The following is a 20,808-nucleotide window of genomic DNA, read 5'->3' on the forward strand; positions in this document are numbered from 1 at the left end:
ATGATGGCGTGTCTCTGGGTGGTGGCAGTGCGACGTAATGGGCAGCGCAGACGTGAAACTCGTTGTTTCGCTTTAATACTGTCTTTTGATAGGCCTTTTTTTTTTTTTTCTTTTTCTTGCTTTCTGTTTCTGTTTCTTTTTTTTTCCTTCTTTTTTTTCTATTTGTTTTTTTCCGACGGGTCAACTTGTCTTGCGTCTTGCGTCACTTCAGCGTCGTGACTCGCTCGGCTAACCGCGTGCCGCTGCCGCTGCCGCTGCCGCTGCCGCTGCCGCTGGCGCCAGCCGCGCTGCTGCCTGGCCAAAACCCGCCGTTCAACCTCATGTCTGCTCAACGCACAGCACCGCAGGCACCACCCTCCGCCATGACCACTCTCACGACCTCGCTCGCGCTCGCGTTTCACCGACAGACCGGCAGGGCCATCCTCCGCGGCGCACGCCCCGTCCCCCCAGCTCCCCGGGCCCTGGCCTCGCGCCCCCCCACCCGGTTCCTCTCCCGATCCCGTCGACGCTGCTTCCCCGACGATCCCAACCAGCGCGTCCGAGTCGCCCGCCCTCTGGTCTCCCACGCCGCCGCCGGCAGATTCACCTCGGCGGGCCGCTCGCGCAGCTCGCGAACCCTGGTCGTCATCACCGTCGTCGCCGCCGTGGCCTTTTACCTGTCCAACTCGCAGACGGTGCCCGTCACGGGCCGCCGCAGGTTCAACTTCCTGTCGGACAGGCTCGTCGAGTGGCAGTTCTCCAGGACCGCCGAATACGTGATCCGCGCGGTCGAAGAGGCGGGCGGGCATTTCCTGCCCGACTGGGACCCCAGGACGGCGGTTGTCAAGAGGGTCATGAAGAAGCTGATTCGCGTGAGCGGCTTGCCAGAGCTGGACTGGGAGATTCGCGTCATTGCAGACGATAGTATGGACACTTTTGCTTCCCCTTGCCTTTTCTTGCTTTGTGTCCCCCCTGTCTTTCTTTGATTCCCAAAGTTCTCCTTTATTTTTTTTTTCCCCCACCCTTTGTTTCGTTTCGCCTGCGGCGGCTTACCCAATCGCCTCGGCAGCAAACGCAAACGCCTTTGTCCTCCCCGGCGGCAAAGTCTTTGTCTACAGCGGCCTCCTCCGCGTGTGCCGCAACGAAGACGCCCTGGCCGCCGTGCTGGGGCACGAGGTCGCGCACAACACGGCGTCGCACGTGGCGGAGCGCCTTTCGGCCGCGTGGGTGGTGGACCTCACGGCGGGGAGCCTCTTCTTCCTCGCGGGCGCGCTGCCCGGCCTGGCCTTTTTCTTGCTCTGGACCTGCGTCGGCGGCTTCTACATCCAGGACCTGCTGTACTACCTGCCCATGGGGCGCAAGCAGGAAAGCGAGGCCGACTACATCGGGCTGATGATGATGGCCGAGGCGTGCTACGACCCGCGGCAGGCCGTCGGGTTCTGGCAGCGCATGGAAGACATCCAGCAGCGGGGAGGGCCACAAGTGCCCGAGATGCTGAGCTCGCATCCGTCGGTGAGTCTTTGTCCCACTGGCGCCTGGCGCCTCGCGTCTTTTTTTTTTTTTTTTTTTTTTTCTCTCTTCTTTTTTGCCCCGCCCCGTCATCCTCCCCTTTATTTCTTTGGCGCAGTCGGGGCTGACGTGTTGGCGGCGTGGCGTTGGCGCAGAATGAGAGCCGCATCGCCAAGATCCAGGAGTGGGTGCCGCTCGCCATGGAGAAGAGGGCCAGCAGCGACTGCAGGGGCACGGCCGTCTTTGCGGACCGATTCCGCTCCGCGCTGCGGCGCAGGGTTCCCATGCACGAGGTCGAGGTGTGAAGTCTCCGTTCGGGGGCGCCGACCGGGGCTTTGCGCGGCCGTCACATGGTTCCACGGCCGGGCCCTGGATCAAGGGGGTTTCATCTCGCCCGGAAACTTTGGACACTCACAACAGCCGTCGCCTTCTCATCACATGTGTGCCGCGCCTCGCATCTTCTAATCTTTTTTTTTTTTTTTTTTTTTTGGCCCACCGTTGCCGCAGCTTGCGTCCGTCCAACTCCCCGTCGCGGTTCCGTCGTTCCCATGCGCCGGGCCCACCGGGTTAGCAATGCAGCCCTCATGATAGGTCGGTCGCCCGTCCCAACTTCCGACGAGCCGAGGTAAAAAACCCATCGCGCCAAAACCGCCCATCAAACTCACTCAACTCGACCTTGTTTCCTCTTCCCCTTCCCCCCAATTGCCCTCCTCGTCCCCTCAACACACCTCGCCCGCCATGTCCGACACCTACACCCTGGCCGAAGTGCAGAAGCACAAGACCGCCGCAGACGGCATGTGGCTGATTGTCGAGAACAACGTCTACGACATTACCAGTACGTGCTGCTGACAGCGCGCCGCCCGTCAAGAAGCGCCGCGTCTCGCTAACCCCCCCCCTCTTTGGCAGAGTTTCTGCCCGAGCACCCCGGCGGCGAAATCGTCCTCAAGCGCTTCGCCGGCAAGAACGCCACAAAGGCCTTCCACAAGTACCACAACGAGCAGGTCCTGGACAAGTACGGCGCCAAGTACAAGATTGGCACGGTGGCCGAGGCTCCGAAACTGTAGGGCAGTGGTCGACGGGCGACGGACGACGGACAGCGGGCGACGGGGCGGCGTTGGCTGGGCAACCTTTGCCGTGTATAAAAATACTATACGGGGGGCGCGCTATTTCGCATTCTAGACTCTACATGTACATCTGCATCTGCGGGCTTGGTGGCGGGAACAATTGTCAATTCTTGCTCTTGACACGGGGCTTTCGCCATGCCATGTTGCGAATGTGACCTGGTCGACGCTGAGACGTGTCGATGGTTGCACGCATGTAGTTGGTGGTCCTGGGCCTGGGCAGTGGTCATTGCCAGACGTTGACCGCATCCGCCTGCGCTGTTTTAAAACCTGCGGCGAGTGGTTTATGCGGCCCTGTTGGAGCCCCTTTCATACGTAGGCACTAGATACACCGAACGGATGCATGCCATCATCCCCTGCCACGGCTACGTACGGCCGGAGGCCTTCCGTTGAGTGTTTTGCAGGGAACAGTTCCTGGACGCCTGGACGCCTGGTCGTTTCCCGCGGGCGAGCTGGGCACCTTTTGATGCAGCTCATCCCAAGACGGGTCGGGTCGCAGGCAAGTCGATGGGTGCAAAGACTCGAGAGGGTGCCATTTCCCGGCTGCATGCGGCCAGGAAAGGGGTTATCCAGACAGCCCATGACAACGACGACGACGACGACGACGACGACGACGACGACGGCGACACGACAAGGTGAAGACGAGCCGCGCAGAGGACGAAACGGGACCACCGTGGATTCGGGAAGGAGCGACGGCGGGCAGGCTGAACGCCCCACCGCACAACGCCACCGCTTACGAGCGGCATAGACGGGCATCCGGCATCCGGCATGGCCGGCGTTCCGGACCGGGTTTTTCCCGTCGACGACAACAACAACAACAACAACAACGCTGCCCCCGCCCAAGTTCTGGCCCATTGACCCTTCCTTCCAACGCTTACACAGCCTAAACAACCCCCCAAATGCCCCCATGGCCGACATATTCGACCTCGCCTCCCTGCAGTCCCGCCTTTCAGAGCGGCAGGACCCCCACGCCTCCCATGGGCCGACTCTCCCGTCCCCGGCGGCCCTGCAGTCGGCCGTGTCGTCGCTGCCCAGCCCCGGCTCCCCTTCCTACCTCCGAGGCACACCTGCCCTCGACGCCGCCGCCCACATCGCCAACGACATCGTGCCCGCCCTGACCGGCCAAGCCCGCTCCAGCCGCTACTACGGCTTCGTCACCGGCGGCGTGCTCCCCATTGCCGAGTGGGCCGACAACGTCGTCTCGCGCGCCGACCAAAACGTCCAGGTCCACCTGCCCGACCAGACGGTGGCCACGGCCGTCGAGCACGCCGCCTTGGGCATGCTCACGCGGCTGCTGCGCCTCGACGCCGACGCCGACGTCTGGAAGGGGCGCACCTTTACGACGGGCGCCACCGCAAGCAACATTCTAGGAATGGCCTGCGGGCGCGAGGCCGTCGTCGGGAGGAGGCTCCCGCCGGCGGCGGCGGCGCAGCAGCAGCAGCGAGGGGGCGTCGGCGAGCTGGGCCTGCTGGCCGCCTGCCTCGCGTCCCGCGTCTCCGGCGTACAGGTGCTGACCAGCGCAGGGCACAGCTCGCTCGCAAAGGCGGCGAGCGTGGTCGGCCTGGGCCGCCAATCGGTCAAGGAGCTGCCGCGGAGCGAGGCCCGGCCGTGGCGGCTGGACATTGACGCCCTTGCCGAGGAGCTGCGGAGGCCGGGCGTGGCGAGCATCATAGCCATCAGCGCGGGCGACGTCAACACGGGAGGGTATGCGCTGGAGGGACGACGGGAGTGGGAGAGAGTGAGGGAGCTGGCGGATCGCCACGGGGCTTGGATCCACGTCGACGGCGGTGAGCACCAGCTTGTGGCCGCTTCCCCCCCCCCCCCCCCCCCCCAAAAGAACCCCTGGAACCTGACACCTGACCTGGATCGGCGTCGGCAAAGCAATGGGTGTGTTTGCGCGCGCGCTAGAGGACGAACCGCAGTTCAAGCTGCTTCGCCAGCGGACAGAGGGCATCGAGCTGGCCGACAGCATCACCCTCGACGGACACAAGCTCCTCAACGTGGTACGTTGCTCCAAAGAAGACGAGGGGAAAAAAGGAAAAAAAAAAAAATACAAAACGGGCCATTATCTCCAGCCGTATAGCCGGGGGGAGCAAAAAGCAACAGCAACAGCAAAGCTGACGTGAACGTTGCACGCACGCACCGACAGCCCTACGACTGCGGCATCTTCCTCACCCGCTGCGCGTCGACCCTCTCCGCCGTCTTTGCCAACCCCAACGCCGCCTACCTCGCTCCCGCCGCCGCCGACGCCGACGCCGCTGCCGCCATCATCCCCTCCCCGCTCAACATTGGCCTCGAGAACTCGCGCCGCTTCCGCGCCCTGCCCGCCTACGCCGTGCTCCTCAGCGAGGGGCGGCCCGGCATCGCCAGCATGCTCGCCCGCATGGTCGCCCTGACGCGGCGCCTGGCCGTGTTCCTGCGCGACTCGCCGCACTACGAGCTCCTCCCGGACCCCGCGGCCCCCCTCGACGGCATCTTCATGATCCTGCTGTTCAGAGCCAAGAGCAGGCGCCTCAACGACACGCTCGTGCAGCGCGTCAACCGCTCCAGGGACGTGTACATCTCGGGAACGCGCTGGGCGGGCGCCCGGGCCGCGCGCATCGCCGTCGCCACGTGGAAAGTCGACGTCGAGAGGGACTATGCCGTCGTGACGGCGCTGCTGAACGCCGTGGCGGAGGATCGGGATTCCCCCACGGGTACTCCTGCGTGAACTGCGGTTTCGACGGACGCGCCGCCCAGCCGAGTCGGCCTCGGCGCGTGATATAATCGCCCGCCTCGGGACTCGTCTCGCGCAAGAAAAAAAAGAAAAGGCACAAACAACAACAACAACAACAAAGCAAAGGCAAAATCTCCCTTCTCCTCCACCCCCCCCTTTTTCCCACCAAGCCAATCAAACACAGCACCATTGCCGTCGCCCCAGTTCCACATAACCCCCCGGCCCGGTCAGCCAAACTTTTTGGAGCCGCCCTTGGAAATCGTCGCCTTCTTGTCCTTGCCCTTGTTCCCCTTGCCAATCAGCTCCAGGTGTCCCGCCCTCTCGCCCAGCAGCGCCTCCGTCTTGGCCGTCAACCCCGCCGTGAATTTCTTGTGCGCCTTGTCGACGCTCGGCTTGGTCTTTTTCTTGCCGACTTTGGAGGCTTGTTTCTTGGAGTGCGTCGCCTTGGCGGCTTTCGCCTTGGCCGACTGTTTTATCGCGCCCTGCGCCATTTTCGGGACGGGTCGTCGGGAGTTGTATCCGTCGAGCGGCGAGCGTCGATTTGGGGTTGATGGGAGCGAGGGAGGATGCGGAGTTGCTGATGTTTCCATTTCTTTTTTTTTTCTGCCACCCCGCGGGCCTTGACCGCCCTGCCTGTTTCGGCCCGGACCCTTTTGGATCGAGCACGTACTCTGTACGTGGGGCATGCAGCTTAAGGATGGGAGGTAGTAGGTACTTGGGTACCTGAGGAGGGGGGAGTTTTCTTCGTTCCATGTCGCACGGCAACATCAGGGGCCGTCACGAATAATGACTCTGGAATATTGTCTAGTTTGCCGCTCCCAATGATTCCCACTAACCTCACGCACATGGTATCCCCAAACCCCGTCTTTCCCCGACGCCATTCACATCCAAGATCACCTCACTAAACCGAAAAAAAAAAAAAAGAAAAAGAAGAAGAAAAGGCAAAAAATAAAAGCCAGGATTCACTATTGTTGATTTGTCGTTTTTCATTGACTCACATCCCGGACAGCTACCATCCGTCGCCCCATGCGTCGTCGTCATCCACCTCCTTTGGCTTCATGTCGATTTTTTTCTTGGGTGCAGGCGCCGCGGACTTTGCGGCGGGTTTGGCCGCAGCCCCGGTAGCAGGCTTCTTGGCGGTCGAGGGCTTTGCGAGTCCCTTTGGCAGAGGTTTACTCGGGCCGTGCTTCTTCTTCTGTGCTTGAGCCTCCAACCATCCTGCAAAGTCTGGCTCGCCGCCATCCTCGAACGGGACAGGGACGGCCTTTGCCGACGCGTTGTTGGTGCTTGTCGCCGCTGTTTGATGGGTGCCCTCGTCATCTTCGCTCATCTCGCCCCAGGCATCAACGGCGTCATCGAACCCGTCATGTGGTAGGAAGGCTTCTGCCACCGCGCTTGTGTTGGGGGACGACGCGCCTGAAGCCCGGGCAGGATGGGGAGAAGGATGAGGGGGTGAGCTGATGGCTTGACGGTGCAGGCTTGAAGCAGACGCACTCGGCAACCTTTTGGCTTCTGGGCCAGGTGAGGCGGCTGGTTTTGGCGAAAGGGCTCCAGAACCGTTGGCGGTTTGCATGTTGCCAGCTGCTGACGACAGCTTGTTGGTAAAGGACGATATCGCCCAGCCAGTCCAGCCAGCCGTCCCGCTCTGCTGCGGCGTCCCCATTCTGGCCGGCTGGCTGTCCGCAGCTTGTTGGGGAAGCAGGGCAGAGTCGGGCATCGCCGATGCTGCCTTGCGAACTTTCTGGAGGTAGGAATCGACGGTACGGTTGGCTTGATCTCGAACCATCTTCTCCTTGTCGATAAGCAACGGGCATACTGCTGGAAGGATACGGGTCGCGCAATCGTCTTCAGTAAAGAACTCGCCTGTTGCCGTCAAGGCCATGAGAGCAGCGTTTCGTGCGTGGACAAAAGGGTCCCGCAAAGACCTAGTAAATGCGGCGATGAGAACCTTGGACCGTGAAGAGGTTCCCAAGTGCTTGGCAATCTTGCCGAGGCAGACGGTCGTATTGGTTCGAATGCCGGGTTGCTCGTCATTCGCTGTTTTGGCGAGATGCTTGAGCAGCTCGCCGTTGATGGTACGGTCCGAAAGTTTGGTGATGAGGAGAAGGACGGATTTCAAGGTCTGCTCTCTCACGACTGGCTGCATATCTGTGAAGCCCGTAACCTGCCCAGTCGTTGTTAATGAGGAGGCTTTGGTTTGGTTTGGTTTGGTTCTCTTGCCGGCTTTCATGGCAGGTACTTACAATATGCGGGAAGAGTTTGTCATTGACAATCTTTTGGGGGAGTCGATCAATCATTAATGGCAGGCTGTCCAACAAATAGACTCGTATGGCTCTATCCGGGTTTCCAAACATCTTGACTATGAAGGGGATGATTCGTGTCTCGAAATCGTCGTTGGAAAGCTTGGCGGCGATCTTGAGGATAACTGCGAGGGCCTTGGGGCCGCCCCCGCCAAATTCCACCGAGTTGATGAGCTCTGGAAGAATTTTCATTTTGAAGAATTCCTCGGGGAAGTCATCCGTCAGCTGATCGAGGTTGCTTCAAGACTTGTCAGTTTAGGTCAAATGAAACCACGCCGAAAAGAAAAAAAAAAAAAGGGGGGGGGGGGGGGGGGGGGGGAAGAAAACAAGCAAAGAAAAGAACCTACATACCTTAAAAATTCATCCCTCTCATCAGCGCTCTTGACTCCCAAGTTGTCGATTCCTTCAGTCAGCTTGATCAAGGGGCTGTCGAAAAAAGAGCCGGATCGGCTGCCTTGGTCCAGGAATGTAGAAATACTGATGCGGGCTTTTGGATTCGCGTTGCATAGTCGCTTATAGCTGGACTGCATGGGTGGAGGGATGTTTTTCGTCTGACCAGCTTGACTGCTTCCGCTATAGTCTCCATTGAGGGCTTCGTATATCAAGGCGCCAAAGGCGAACGAATCCACGGCCGAGTGAGGATGTCTTTTGATGACGTCCCATCCTCCTTGCGCAATCTCCGGGGGTGCGTATCGCGCCCAGTCTGGGACCAAACTTCCATACGTCTTGCGCCATGGTGTCAGTCTCGCAAACGATGATTGCCTGATCAAAAGCTTGATACTCACGTAAAGGGCTGATTCATCATCCTTTACACTGCTCAGGAGCTCGAATCCGCCGAGCTTCCACTCGCCGCTTTCTGAGGTGTAAACGGATCCCACTTTGAGATTGCCGTGTATCGAAGATGCATCGGTATTGATAAACTTGACCGTCCTCTGGTTTCGCCATTAACAAGTCGCTTGGGAGCATTGACGGGGAGGGTGGAGGAGAGCATGTGCGCACCGCTATGGTATACAAGCCCCATTTGATGGTTTCGGGGGCGAGACTCTTACGTCGGACATGCCACCGCAAGGGCACGACGCGTTCCGTCGCAATGTAAATATATGCTTCAGTCTGGTCCCCGATGCTTAGCTCTGCGGCCGTTGGCTCGGGTCATGTAAAGCACGTACTTCTACGGCATCCAGCACTTTGACGACACCGGGATGTCGCATCGTCCGGAGTTTCTTGAGCGCATTTCGGGCGAGGGGCAGTCGGCCGCGGGACGTGGCGATGTCGAAGGAGAAGATGCTGCAGTTGGAGCCATCCTCCTGAGAAGAGAAGAGGAGAGGACCAGGTCAGCCAGTTAGTTGTTGTTGCAAGCATGGTCACGTCACGGACGTGGTTGGAGGCCAAACCACGAACCCTTTTGGTTCCGTTGTATAGGGTAAAAACCGACTCGTCAATGTCGATCTTGTCGCCAAAGGTGTAGGGAAAGGGCGGCCCTGAGGCCATGGCAGAAGCCACGGCATTTTTGAGAAAGTCCATGACAGGAAGACGGAAGACGCGTGCAGGAGTTGGAGAAGAGGGGAGTGGTTGCAGCCAAGGGGGACCTCCGGGCGACACAATTGCCCGCGCATGCAAAAGAGACGCGCTCGGGTCGGATCCCAGTTGGCAAAAGTTGCCTCGAAAGCTGCACGTTGAGTTGCGGCAAGCGTCAGTCTGGTTGAATTGAGGTTTGGGGCCGGTCAGCCGTGAGCCGTCAGCCGTGAGCCGTGAGCCGTGAGCCGTGAGCCGTGCGGCCACGGATGAAGTCAGCGGCCGGCCTCTGTTTGCCAGGCGCTCCCCTCCCTCCTTGGTCCTCGCCACGGGTTCTCCTAGCCCCTCCCGGTCCGCGTAAAGCTTACTCTTTTCGCCCTCCTTTTTTGTTTTCAACCCTTTTTTTTTTTTTTCCTTTTTCCTGCTCAACAGAACTTGAACCCATTTTTATCCATTTTGCTGATTCAGCGCGTTTGATTGCCAAAACTACCTACCTAAGGCATCTGCACAATCCTGCACAGTACACCTCGACAAGTTCGCACAGGTGAACGTACCGGGTACAGCCTCCCCCCAAACTCGTCCGCTGCATCGTGCCGTACTTGCTTGTGCCGGGTACTCCAGCAGCTGCCCGCACCTGCGAGTGGGCCATTCTGCACGAGAGCAATGGGTCCCAGCTGCTGCCAGCCTGGTGCCCCACTCAGCCTCGGGACACCCAGCCCGCTCCACGCCCAAATCACTTTTTTGTTTGTCAGCTCTGCTAAGGACGACATGCGGACTTTTAGACTTGCTTTTCGCCGCAGACATCAATTTGCAGACGAAACCTCAACAAGCCCGCCAACCTCTGGCCTCTGCGAGTCCGTCAATTCCCTGGATTCCCTGGATTCCCTCGATTGCCTGGATTCCCTCGATTGCCTGGATTCACTCGATTCGACCCCGTCTGTGGCTCACTTTCGCCGTTGGAAGCTGGCGTCAACTCGTCTCCTCTCTCTCTTGCCTGCCTGTTCCGTAATTGGCTGCGGCGCAATCGAGACGATTTCAATTTACCGCAAACCATCCCCCCCCCCCCCCCCCCCCCAACCTGGGGCTGGGACTCCTCGAGTTTTTCCTCGTTAGTGTCTCGTCATTTCGCCGCCCAACGACACATGATATCGTGTCGTTTGCTAATTTAATAACTTTTCCGCGCAAATCTCAGTCACTCGGGCAGAAGCCATCGAGCTCCTCGTCCGTGAAGCTCCAGTGAGTTGCTTGTTTTCCTTCCTCTCGTGTTTCCGTTGTTTTCTCTTCTACTTGTCTGCTTCCGCCGCGAGTGATGCCACATGGTAAAAGGTCTGACCAAACGGAACCTCCTGCGTTTTGTTTCTCCTTGGGTTGACAGGATGCTCGTTGCAAGGGTTGCTTCGTCCAGGTTCCATGTCTTGCCGTTGTTGTCGGAATGCCACTCTCTCATGGATTTCCTGGCTTTCAAGAATGGACCAACAACAAAGCAAGTACCTGTCGCATCATATGGAGTCTTGTTCTTTTGTCACTGCCCACAGGACAAGACCAAAGGCCGCGGCAAACAATATCATGTGCGTCCCCCAAAGGATGGTTCATAACCGTTGTCGTTCCCAGGCTGAAGTCTGCCAAAAATAAAACTGAAAAGATCTGACGCGGGTGTTTCTTTTACTCTCTGCCTCTCCTTTCCGCTTCTCTTCCCTGTTCTCTTTTTCCCTCTCTCACACAATTTCTTTCTTCCTTTACTTATTCTTCTTCTCCTTTTTCTTCTTCTTGGCACTCTCCCTCGTTCTGACGCAACTCCTTTGACAGACTTGCCGCAGCCTCGTCTCGCTCACATGCCCATGTCCATACCTTGTTGCCGCTGAGGCGTTGCGCTGATGGTAGTGACCCGTCTTCCACTTTTCTGACAGACAGCGGATTTGGCCAATACAAATGTGGGTTGCAATTGTGACAGGTCCCATCATCGAGCATTAAGCTCTCTTCGGCATGGGCGAGCAACATGAACAGCCCAAAGGCAACGGGAGTGCTGCCATCAGGTTGTTCATGGCCTCAAGGGAGTCTGGCAGCCGATGCGGCTGCCCAAGGTACTGCGACCAACGGACCCCATCAGAAATACAGGGCAAAAAGGACACCACGACGTCGTCCGTCACAGCTCTCTCGCTGCAAGGATCTAATCCATGATTCACCAACCGCAGTCCCGCACCGGAATCATAGCCTTCATCATGGACACGCACGGCCGCCAGCTTCCAGGCAGCGAGACCAGACACCTAGCCCCCCAGTTGACGGGCGGCCCCGTCACAGCTCGCATGCCTCTTGTAAACCCGAGGGCGATTTGTATGATTTTACGCTGAGTGGCCCCATTCTTCAGCAGCCGACAATACGACCTCACAAGTCTATCGACGCGCCTTGGGGCTCTGTAAACACAGAAGCCGCTGCTGCTGCATCGCCATATCAAGACGGACCCTGGAATCAACGCCCTCTTGCAATCTCCAAGCAAAGAGGTTCTGTCGAGCGGGATAGCAGCAACGGTGTCAACCTGATAAGGGAAGAATTTTCTCCCCATGCTGTACCAAACGGAGCCTTGCAGCATATTAACAAATCGTTTGTTAATACAGATACGCTTGCTACAGTAGTATCGCGTCTAGCGTCAGCCCCTGGTGAGGAAACACTGGTTCCTGCGCCGTTTGAGCCCTCAAGGCAGAGGAGACAAGGGGACGACGATGCTGAGTCGGTCATTACACATGAAACAATTCATGTTGCCACCGGGTACGAGTCCAAGGCGCCATCTCCAAGTCGTTCTTCGCAAGCATCATCCGATTTGTCACCTGTGCCTGTGTCGCAGATCTGCGCAAACCTGGATCGCAGCAACACTGGCGCGACCGAGTCTGTACAAGACACTAAGTCGCGTGCCTCGAAGCGTAAAGAGCCTGTTCAAGACAGCAGCATGTTCCAACCTTGGTCTCGCCTCGAGAACGGCGGTTCCGTGGCCAGTCTTGTTCATCCGTCGCCAAATGATGAAGCCTCTACCGAAGCTACCCAAGGGAAAACCGTCGGTGATGAGGCCCTTCAGCCTGTGGCGGGGGGATCATTTGGCTCCGCGGGAGGAGCTGCTGCCGGCCAGGGCGAGCATATGGCAAGTTCCACAAAAAGAGGAACAAACAAGGCTGGCTTACCACGACCCTTTGATTCCTCTGCCTTCGACGCTGCCATATATCAGCAACCGGGAGCAGCGCCACCCCCGTCCGGCGTCCTGAACTCGGTTGTCACGAGCAAAGCACCAAGGTGGCCGAGCGGGGGCCAGGTGCGTTTCATCCATGCCAATCCTGCTGTTCACCGCATGCACGTGAGGTCCGAAGCGTGGTTCGCGAAGAAATCCGCGGAAATTCGGGCACGCGGCGGTCGCAAGTTTTGGTTAGGCAAAGTATCCCAGAGACTTCGATGGCTGCAGAGTGAACGGCTCAAGCTTCAGGCCAGGAGAGCAGAAGCAAAGGCCCAGGGGGGCTTACCCGAGCGTCCGGATCCGCAGCCCCAGACATACTCTGTACCACTAGACTTTGGAGACGTGCCCGAGGGAGACTTGCCTGAGGAGGTTCGGAAAAATCCTGCATGGCGGAAAGCATGTGAATACTTTCGAGAGAATCACAGACTAAGACGAATCAGGCAGCGAGAATCCAAAAGGTGCGAGCAAGAAACGAAAGATTTTTTCCAAAAGGTCAAACAAGGACTAATCCCAGGCGATGGGTCGATCTGTAGCTGAACAAGACTAGGAAAAAGCAACACATGCGCTTGAGGGTTCTTCCTTTTCTTTTTTTTCCCCCTTTCTTTTCTTTTCTTCTTCTTCTTCTTCTTCTTCTTCTCTCTTCTTTTCTCCGTCTCTTTCTTCAATTGAAAGTCGAAGATCTATCGTCTCGTTTCTCCCCCCCCCCTGGATCTTGATGAGCATTGCAAGGTCGGAGTTAGAGGTCTACACATTGGGCGTCAGATGTTCGCAAGGGCGTTTGGTTCATAATACCCCGTTCTGGGATTTGGTCTGTTTCACGAATGGCTCTCAAAAGTCGTGTTGGACGACTAGGCAAAATCAAAAGAAGGAGGTCCGTGTATCACAGCCTCGACGCGCATACACACAAGCAAACAAGCCTCGTTCGTATCGTCTCGCTTTATAAGATTTTGATATGCTGCCAAAAGATGCTCCAACTTTTTTGTGTGTTTGTGCATGCACTCCCATCTATCCCAAGACGCCTGCCTCCTTACAGGAGAAACAATGAATGGTGCGAGGAGATGATACGGAAATGAATAGAAAATGGGAAGGATAACAATAATCATAAGAAGAAAAAAAACACAAACAAAAGGGTGACTCGACCGAATGGTGCAACAGAGTGTCTCCTGACCAAGCCTTGGGGACACCGTGGATGAGGGTTGGGTCGGTTGATCGTTCCGAGACCAGAGACTTTTAGACGCGCTTGGATAACAGGTTGAGAGCGCTGCCGGCCAGGATGAAGCCCGCCTGGTCCTTGGTGACGGCATGGCTTGTGGCAATGACAATCTCCTGGCCCGTCGACTTGGTCACCTTGAGGTGGACGGCGCCGTTGCCCTGGTTGCGCAGCATGTCGTGCAGGCCGATGGTGCGGACCTGGTCGCCGGCGGCGATGGCGTCGTAGTCGGACTCGTCGGCAAAGGTCAGGGGCACGACGCCCTGCTTCTTGAGGTTGGTCTCGTGGATGCGGGCAAAGGACTTGGCGAGGACGACGCGGGCGCCGAGGTGGCGCGGCTGCAGGGCGGCGTGCTCGCGCGCGGAGCCCTCGCCGTAGTTGTGCTCGGCGACGACGAGCCACTCCTGGCCGCGGGCCTTCCAGCGCTGGGCGAGCTCGGGGATGGTGTGCCGGGAGCCGTCGAGGTCGTAGGCGGCGTTGACCTCGCCCGTCTGGGCGTTGACGGCCGTGTTGAGCGTGTTGCGGGAGATGTTGGGCAGGTGGCCCTTGTACTTGAGCCAGGGGCCGGCGGCGGAGATGGTGTCGGTGGTGCACTTGCCGGCGACCTTGACGAGGACGCGCAGCCCGGCGAGGTCGGCCGCGGGGAACGGGGCAAAGGGCTCGAGCGGGGCGAGGCGCTCCGAGGACGGCGAGATGGCGACGCGCACCGACGGGTCGGCGGGCCGGGACGCCACGCCGAGCGAGGGGACGCCGGGCTCGAAGGGCGCCGGGGGCCCCTCGAGGCCGCGCGGCGGGGAGAACCGGAAGTCGTCGCCCGAGGGGGTCTTGAGGGCGTCGGTGACGGGGTTGAAGGCGCACGAGCCGGCGTAGGCCATGGCCGTGACGATCTCGGGCGAGGCGAGGAAGTTCATGGTCTCGGGGTTGCCGTCGTTGCGGCCGCGGAAGTTGCGGTTGTACGAGGAGAGTATGGCGTTGGGGGTGCCCTTGTCGACGCCGTCCTGCCGCCGCCACTGGCCGATGCAGGGTCCGCAGGCGTTGGAGAGCAGGATGCCGCCGGCCTGCTGCAGCGTCCGCAGGGTGCCGTCGCGCTCCAGCGTGGCGCGGATCTGCTCGCTGCCGGGCGTGATGTAGAAGTCGGCGACGGGCTTGAGGCCGGCCTCGGCCGCCTCCTTGACGAGGGACTCGACGCGAGTCATGTCCTCGTAGGAGCTGTTGGTGCAGCTGCCGATCAGGCCGGCCGACAGCTTCTCGGGCCACTGCTGGTCCCTGACGGCGCTCTTGAACCGGCTCAGCGGGGTGGCCAGGTCCGGCGTGAAGGGTCCGTTGATGTGCGGCTCCAGCTCCGAGAGGTTGATGCGGATGACGCGGTCGTACTCGGCGCCGGCGTCGGCCTTGAGCTCGAGGCGCGCGTCGTTGGGCCCCGACGACGACGACGACGACGACGACGCCCCGCCGCCTGGGAAGCTCTGCAGCGCCTCGACGTCGGCGACGGCCTGCGCGCGACGAGTGGCCTGCAGGTAGCGCGCCGAGGCCTCGGTGTAGGGGAAGATGCTCGTGGTGGCGCCAACCTCGGCGCCCATGTTGCAAATCGTGGACATGCCGGTGAGGCTGAGGGTTTCGACGCCCGGGCCAAAGTACTCGACCACGTAGCCGGTTCCTCCGCGGACCGTCAGCTCGCCAGCCAGGCGCAGGATGACGTCCTTGGGGGAGGCCCAGCCGCTCAGGCTGCCGGTCAGCTCGACGCCCAGAACCTTGGGGGCCTTGAGCTCCCACGGGGCCCCGACCAAAGCCTCGACGGCGTCGGCGCCGCCCACGCCGATGGTGACGGTGCACAGCCCACCGGCGTTGGGCGAATGGCTGTCCGTACCGAGCATCATCAACCCGGGCAAGGCGTAGTTCTCCAGCACGGTCTGGTGGATGATTCCGGCGCCGGGGGGCCAAAAGTCCATGCCGTACTTTTTGGCGGCTGACTCCAGAAAGTCAAACACCTCCTTGTTTGCGGCAATGCCCGCCTCGAGGTCGTTGTCGGCTCCCCTGGATCCCACAATCAGGTGGTCGCAGTGGATGCTGGCGGGGATGGCGGGCCGCTCGAGATTGCACGACATGAACTGCAGGAGAGCCATCTGGGCAGAGGCGTCCTGCATGTTGACGCGGTCCGGCTTGAGGCGCAGGTTGGCCTTGCCGCGAATGTCGCGGCCGTCGGACGTGTTGGACAGGAGGGACTCGTCGACATTGTCGAGGTGGCTGTAGAGGATCTTCTCGGCGAGGGTGAGGCGCTGGGAGCCGAGAACTTTGCGCACCTGGGCGTACTTGGCAGAGAGCTTCTCGTAGGCAGGCGGAAGGGAGTGGGCGCTGGAGAAGAGCCGTCGTCGAGCAGCGAGGGCTGGCGAGGCGGAAAACGCAGCCGGTAGGGCTCCGGAAGCGGAGGTGGCTCGGGCCGCACGTCGCGCAAGAGTCTGAGTATGAGTCACGAGATTCGGATGAGCAAACAAGAAGAGCGGCGGGAAAGGGAAGACGGTGGTCTTTGTTGGTCGTCGTACGTACCGTCATGGCGGGCCCCGAGCGACTCGCCATATCAAGCGGAGTCATGGCTGGTCATGGGAAGCAAGAAGCCGACGACGAGAAAGGCAAACGTTGGCACCGGCCGTGGTGGGCTGGGCTGGGCTGGTGGGCTGGGGGTGCAATAGCACTCTAGATCTGACTCTGGATGCTGGACTCTGGAGGCTGGACTCTGGAGGCTGGACTCTGGAGGCTGGACTCTGGAGGCTGAACGCTGGACTCTATCCGGACTGAACTATAGACGCTGCAAATGTGTGTGATGGCGGAATGTGATGGAAAGGGTCCATTCCATGTCTAGGGTCTGGTTTCTGCTTCGTTCGCTTCGCAGCTGCCGGCACCTGCCTGCGTGCATTTGCCGCCTGCAGCCCGCCTGCCCTGCACCGCTGCAGCCAATCCCAGCAGCGTAAACCCGCCCAAATGTGGCCGCGCAGCGGGGCCGCCACGTCTTACATACGGTCTGGTTTGGTAGGGTCAATAGGTCAATAGGTCAATAGGTACATACGCAGGTCACACCGGCATCCTTCCTGCATCCTTCCTGCATTCTTCCTGCATCCTTCCTGCATCCTTCCTGCGTCGGTGCATCCTTCCCTTGCAGGCGGGGCGCGCGTCCCCCGTGCAGCTCTTGCCACGGAAACCGACGCAGATGGGGGGTCTGGTCATGTCATTTGTCGCTGGTATGTATGGTAGCCTCATTGTCACGGCCTGGGCTGACGTGGGATTGGGGCTTTGCATAAAAAGAGTGGTGCCGACGGAGGACAAGCGGTCCTTGGCTTCGGACCACTTGGCCCGGGCGTTGTCGTGTTCGTTTTGGCCAGGAATAGCTGACGTGCCCCGTGAGCAACATCCCAAGTCGGCGTCATGTCCAGACCAGACCAGACAAGACCAGACCAAACCAAACCACAACAGCAGTGTCCCATTTTTCCATACCTCGCCCTCGCGACTGACAGATTACCACCGACCGACACCTCTCCCCCCTCCCCCGCGGCAAACAAAGATACAAGGCGAGCCGGGCAGGCCCCCCCCCAACATGTCATCATCATGTCCATGCCAAATCAAGCAACCCCATCCGTGTCCTCAAGCCACAGCACCCCCAGGTCCTTGGACAGCCCCAGGCGAAGCCTTCGCAGCAAGTCGTCGCCCTTTGTGGAAACCTTCCATCCTTTCCTCCAGTCCCAGCCGCGCCTCGTCTCCACGCCGCCTCCTCCTGTCGCCTGATGGACGCGGCTGGCCAGCATGGAGCTTCCGCTCAGGACGTAGCTGCTTCCGCTGAGCGAACTTGTCGACTTTGTCAGGAGATCAGCCGGCGTGGATCCCCTCAAGTTCTGGCCCGACGCGAGAACTGCGTCAAGGAAGGACTGGCAGGAGTTGTAGGCGCGCGATCCTACCGTTTGCAAATCCTCAACCGCCTTGAGCAAGACGTCAATCTGATCCAGCGTCAAGACTGCCGGCGATTGGTTGACAAAGACGGTGGCCTCGCCGAGCAAGGCCAGGAGGAAATCCTCGCTCACCACGGCATCCCGCGTCTCGTCGCGCAACCCCCCTCGAATGCTGTCGTCGGCACTTGAGATGACGGCCACAAGAGCCACGGCCGCCTGTCTCTTCAAGGCCCTAGATTTCGCGCTCGATGTCTCCTCGCACTTGATTGCTTCGTCCCGAATCTCGTAAAATTTGCGCAGCGTGGCATAACCACTAAGCACGCGACCAAGGAGCTGTGCTGCTTCCAAGTCTTGCTTGGCGCCTATTTCCAGCGTTTCGGTCCTCTTCCTCAGCAAGTTCCGGAAATCTTCATCCATATCTTTCTCCGGCGGGAAGACCGTTGATTCAATCAGTGAATACGCCATGAGGAGATTCAATATTCCTTTGACTCTGTGAGGACGGTGAGCTAGGGCGTAGTACCAGAGAGCTTCGCCGTATCTGTCAGACGTCTTGCACAGAATGTCTGCGAATGCCTGCAATCGTTTTAGTGTCAGCGTCCACCACGAGGGTATTAAATAAAAAATAATAAAATCATAAAATCATAAAAATCATAAATAAAAACATTGGCACAGTTACGTGGTGGGAATGGTGTTACCTCGGCCATTTCCTCGGCGTAGACAATCATGCCGAGGTCGTTCAATATCTTCCACAGTCGGTCAACGGTGGTGCGCGACTTCTCATCCAGCGTCTCGAGCAGCTTTTTCAGCAAATCTGCGACCGCGTCCTCCGACTTTTGCGGCGAGTCCATTCTTCCGAGCACCCGGATTGCCATTTCCCATCCGCTCTTCTGCGCGCATAGGTGTTCGATACCGGCCAACTCGTGGGCGTACAATGTGAGTGTGGTGTCCTTGATGCCTTCCATCTCGTCCATTGTTGGTGGAAGTATTCCAAGCAAGGCCAGGTCGTCCATGTCCAAAGTGTCGGTCGGCAGGGGCTTGGCAGATTTTGTAGCCGGTAGCCATTGTCCCAGGGAAGCAACTTCCGTCACCGCCGACGCAACAGGAAGCGACCAGGTTCTCAAAAGCCCGACCACCCCATTCACATTGCCCTCAAAACAAGATGCAACGGCAACTTCAACAGGATCCGCGGGGTTGGGAGTCATGTCCGAGTCGAGAACCAAGCGGAATGCGGAGCCAAGGCGATCAAAGTAGTCTGGGGAGCTTCCGATTTGGCATCTCGAAGCTCCGAAGCCGCGCGACTGGGATAGCCCGGGGTTCTTGCGGTGCTGGTTCGCGTCGTCCCACCAACCCAGCAACCCAACCGTTGCCTCGCACCAGTCCTGGGCGGTTTCCAAGATGGCTTCGTGATTTCCCAGCACTATACCATACACACTCTGCAAGTTCTCGTAGACGTCCCAGGGAATCTGACTTGATGCCTGCCTGGCCATTGTGGACATGGACTGAGGTTGTTGCTGAGCGTGACTGCCGCCCCAATGATCGCCAGCTTGGCCGTCACGCCCTTCCGCGAAGAGGGTCAGCCTGTCCAAGGAGCCTCGCGCCTGGATGCGAAACAGAGTCCAGCTACTGTTCCAAATGTCCCAGTCGGCTCTCACGGCCGGGCACTTTTCGAGCATTTCGCACGTAGCATCGGCAAAACGACGCACGTTCTCGAGGGCCTTGCCGACGTAAGCCTTGTCGTCACGGGTGCCTCTACAAACTTGGTCCCAGCCAGCGTTTCTCAAGAGCTGCAATGCTCCGCTCACGTCGCCTCTAAGGAGCGCGCTTCGCAGTGTTTGCCAAAACAAACCGTGGCAGGCCGGACTTGGTTTGTAGCGGCTGATTTCACGAACCTGATCGGGATACAGGTTGTGGCTGGACTCTTGCCAGTTAAATAAGACTTCGGGCAGTGGAGGCGTCTTCTCGTCACCTATGTCGTCTTCGAAACGGGTATGGTGTAGTCGCAGAATCAGGTTGGCAACGTACGTCGCCTTCTCAAACGGCTCGGCTTTATTTCCGGGTCCAACGGTCGCAAAGTCTTCGCCCTCGGGCTGAGGCAAGCCCTCCACATAGTCGTTCCACAACCTGACCAGTCGATATGTAATGTTTGCCAAGGAATTATCCATCTTCTCTGCATCTTCCACAGCTCCTACTCCTTCGTCATAGAGCCTGGAGACCAAGTCTTCTGTTTTGAGTATCAAATCCGGAGACTCGGTTATTCTAGCAGCGTCCTGCGAGGTATACATGTCCCTGGCGATAGTCGCAAACTGGAATTCCTTGTCTCGTGTTGGGCCGCCGGGACGTGCCGATGATCTTTTAAATATGTGTTCGGCTTCCCTTCGGACCCTGTCGGCAGCCGCGGGGGTTTGAAGCATAATCAAGTCGTCACCCTCCCCAATGATGGGCTGTCCGTAGGGGCGGTCATCATGTCGCATGTTAAGGAACAGGTCTTCCTCATCGGAATCCCCTTGGGACATTTTACTTTCCTCTTGGTCATCGTCACCATCCGCTTTACTTCGGCCATCCTGCTTAGCCTGCAGTTCCTCCTCGATATATCGATCGATTTGCGCTTCGACGTCGTCTCCCTCGGCATCCTCGTCTTCCTCGTCTACCTGGTCAGGAAGGGCAGAGGACTTTCGGAATAGACTGTGCGGCGGTAACTCGTCGTCTCCCTCGGCATCCTCGCCCTCGTTCGCTTCCTCGTCGTCAAAGCTGAACTGGCGGCTTAAGCCGGAAGGCTGTCGCTCCCTGCCCCTTATGGAGCGGCCCAGGGGCGCATTAGATGTTTCGTTTCGGCCGAACAAGTTGCGTCCCAGTGAACTATGCGACTGGCTTTGACTGAAGCCAAAACTCGGAGGTTTGCTGTTTGTTGTCGTCCCATGCATGATGGAGCTGCCCAAGTAGGATTCTGACGGAGCTCCCGCAGGGGTGAAGGAGGCTTGGGAGGACGGAGGAGGGCCGGCGGGAGTCGTCGATGGCATGTCGCCCATGAAGGAGAAGGTCATTCCATTTTTCGAATTCTTATCGGGTGTCGATGGAGCGGGACTCGAATCGGGTACCATGAATCGGTGAGCCATGGTGACGGGAGGTTCTGCGACAGGCTAACAGTTGGATTCAGTCTTGCCTCGACCGACGTCGCTGTGAAAGGGTTCCTCCCGCACTCTGACCATATGAACACTCTCCAGCATGAATCACGGTGTCATGTTGATTGGGGGGGGGGATATATTCGTGGGAGAGGCTGGGCAAATGTTTCGATGCAAAGCTTATCAGCGA

At 58.9% G+C, this 20,808-nt stretch overlaps 8 protein-coding genes across 8 annotated transcripts; 4 read left to right on the forward strand and 4 right to left on the reverse strand.

Annotated features, from left to right (window-relative positions):
* Window positions 1-362: 362 nt before the first annotated feature.
* On the forward strand, window positions 363-1,793 carry UV8b_00356 (uncharacterized protein; the record flags this gene model as incomplete). The annotated part of the gene is made up of 3 exons (XM_043137854.1): window positions 363-903; window positions 1,049-1,491; window positions 1,644-1,793. 3 exons carry the CDS (start codon window positions 363-365, stop codon window positions 1,791-1,793), a joined length of 1,134 nt encoding a protein of 377 aa, XP_042993788.1.
* A 433-nt stretch (window positions 1,794-2,226) lies between these two features.
* On the forward strand, window positions 2,227-2,552 carry UV8b_00357 (uncharacterized protein; the record flags this gene model as incomplete). Its single annotated transcript, XM_043137855.1, has 2 exons — window positions 2,227-2,323; window positions 2,395-2,552. 2 exons carry the CDS (start codon window positions 2,227-2,229, stop codon window positions 2,550-2,552), a joined length of 255 nt encoding a protein of 84 aa, XP_042993789.1.
* A 964-nt stretch (window positions 2,553-3,516) lies between these two features.
* UV8b_00358 (uncharacterized protein) lies at window positions 3,517-5,319 on the forward strand (the record flags this gene model as incomplete). The annotated part of the gene is made up of 3 exons (XM_043137856.1): window positions 3,517-4,396; window positions 4,491-4,612; window positions 4,759-5,319. The coding sequence occupies 3 exons, from the start codon at window positions 3,517-3,519 to the stop codon at window positions 5,317-5,319; spliced, it is 1,563 nt and encodes a 520-aa protein (XP_042993790.1).
* Window positions 5,320-5,552: 233 nt separating this feature from the next.
* UV8b_00359 (uncharacterized protein) lies at window positions 5,553-5,915 on the reverse strand (the record flags this gene model as incomplete). The annotated part of the gene is made up of 1 exon (XM_043137857.1): window positions 5,553-5,915. One exon carries the CDS (start codon window positions 5,913-5,915, stop codon window positions 5,553-5,555), a length of 363 nt encoding a protein of 120 aa, XP_042993791.1.
* Window positions 5,916-6,334: 419 nt separating this feature from the next.
* Window positions 6,335-9,146, reverse strand: UV8b_00360 (uncharacterized protein; the record flags this gene model as incomplete). The annotated part of the gene is made up of 7 exons (XM_043137858.1): window positions 6,335-7,489; window positions 7,569-7,863; window positions 7,977-8,350; window positions 8,411-8,557; window positions 8,625-8,735; window positions 8,792-8,929; window positions 9,024-9,146. 7 exons carry the CDS (start codon window positions 9,144-9,146, stop codon window positions 6,335-6,337), a joined length of 2,343 nt encoding a protein of 780 aa, XP_042993792.1.
* Window positions 9,147-11,311: 2,165 nt separating this feature from the next.
* On the forward strand, window positions 11,312-12,891 carry UV8b_00361 (uncharacterized protein; the record flags this gene model as incomplete). Its single annotated transcript, XM_043137859.1, has 3 exons — window positions 11,312-11,449; window positions 11,503-12,812; window positions 12,888-12,891. 3 exons carry the CDS (start codon window positions 11,312-11,314, stop codon window positions 12,889-12,891), a joined length of 1,452 nt encoding a protein of 483 aa, XP_042993793.1.
* A 693-nt stretch (window positions 12,892-13,584) lies between these two features.
* On the reverse strand, window positions 13,585-16,153 carry UV8b_00362 (uncharacterized protein; the record flags this gene model as incomplete). The annotated part of the gene is made up of 2 exons (XM_043137860.1): window positions 13,585-16,020; window positions 16,109-16,153. 2 exons carry the CDS (start codon window positions 16,151-16,153, stop codon window positions 13,585-13,587), a joined length of 2,481 nt encoding a protein of 826 aa, XP_042993794.1.
* A 1,022-nt stretch (window positions 16,154-17,175) lies between these two features.
* On the reverse strand, window positions 17,176-20,612 carry UV8b_00363 (uncharacterized protein; the record flags this gene model as incomplete). The annotated part of the gene is made up of 2 exons (XM_043137861.1): window positions 17,176-18,072; window positions 18,195-20,612. 2 exons carry the CDS (start codon window positions 20,610-20,612, stop codon window positions 17,176-17,178), a joined length of 3,315 nt encoding a protein of 1,104 aa, XP_042993795.1.
* Between the last annotated feature and the right edge of the window lie 196 nt (window positions 20,613-20,808).

Source organism: Ustilaginoidea virens, chromosome 1 (genome assembly GCF_000687475.1).
Source record: "Ustilaginoidea virens chromosome 1, complete sequence".
Lineage (NCBI taxonomy): Eukaryota > Fungi > Ascomycota > Sordariomycetes > Hypocreales > Clavicipitaceae > Ustilaginoidea > Ustilaginoidea virens.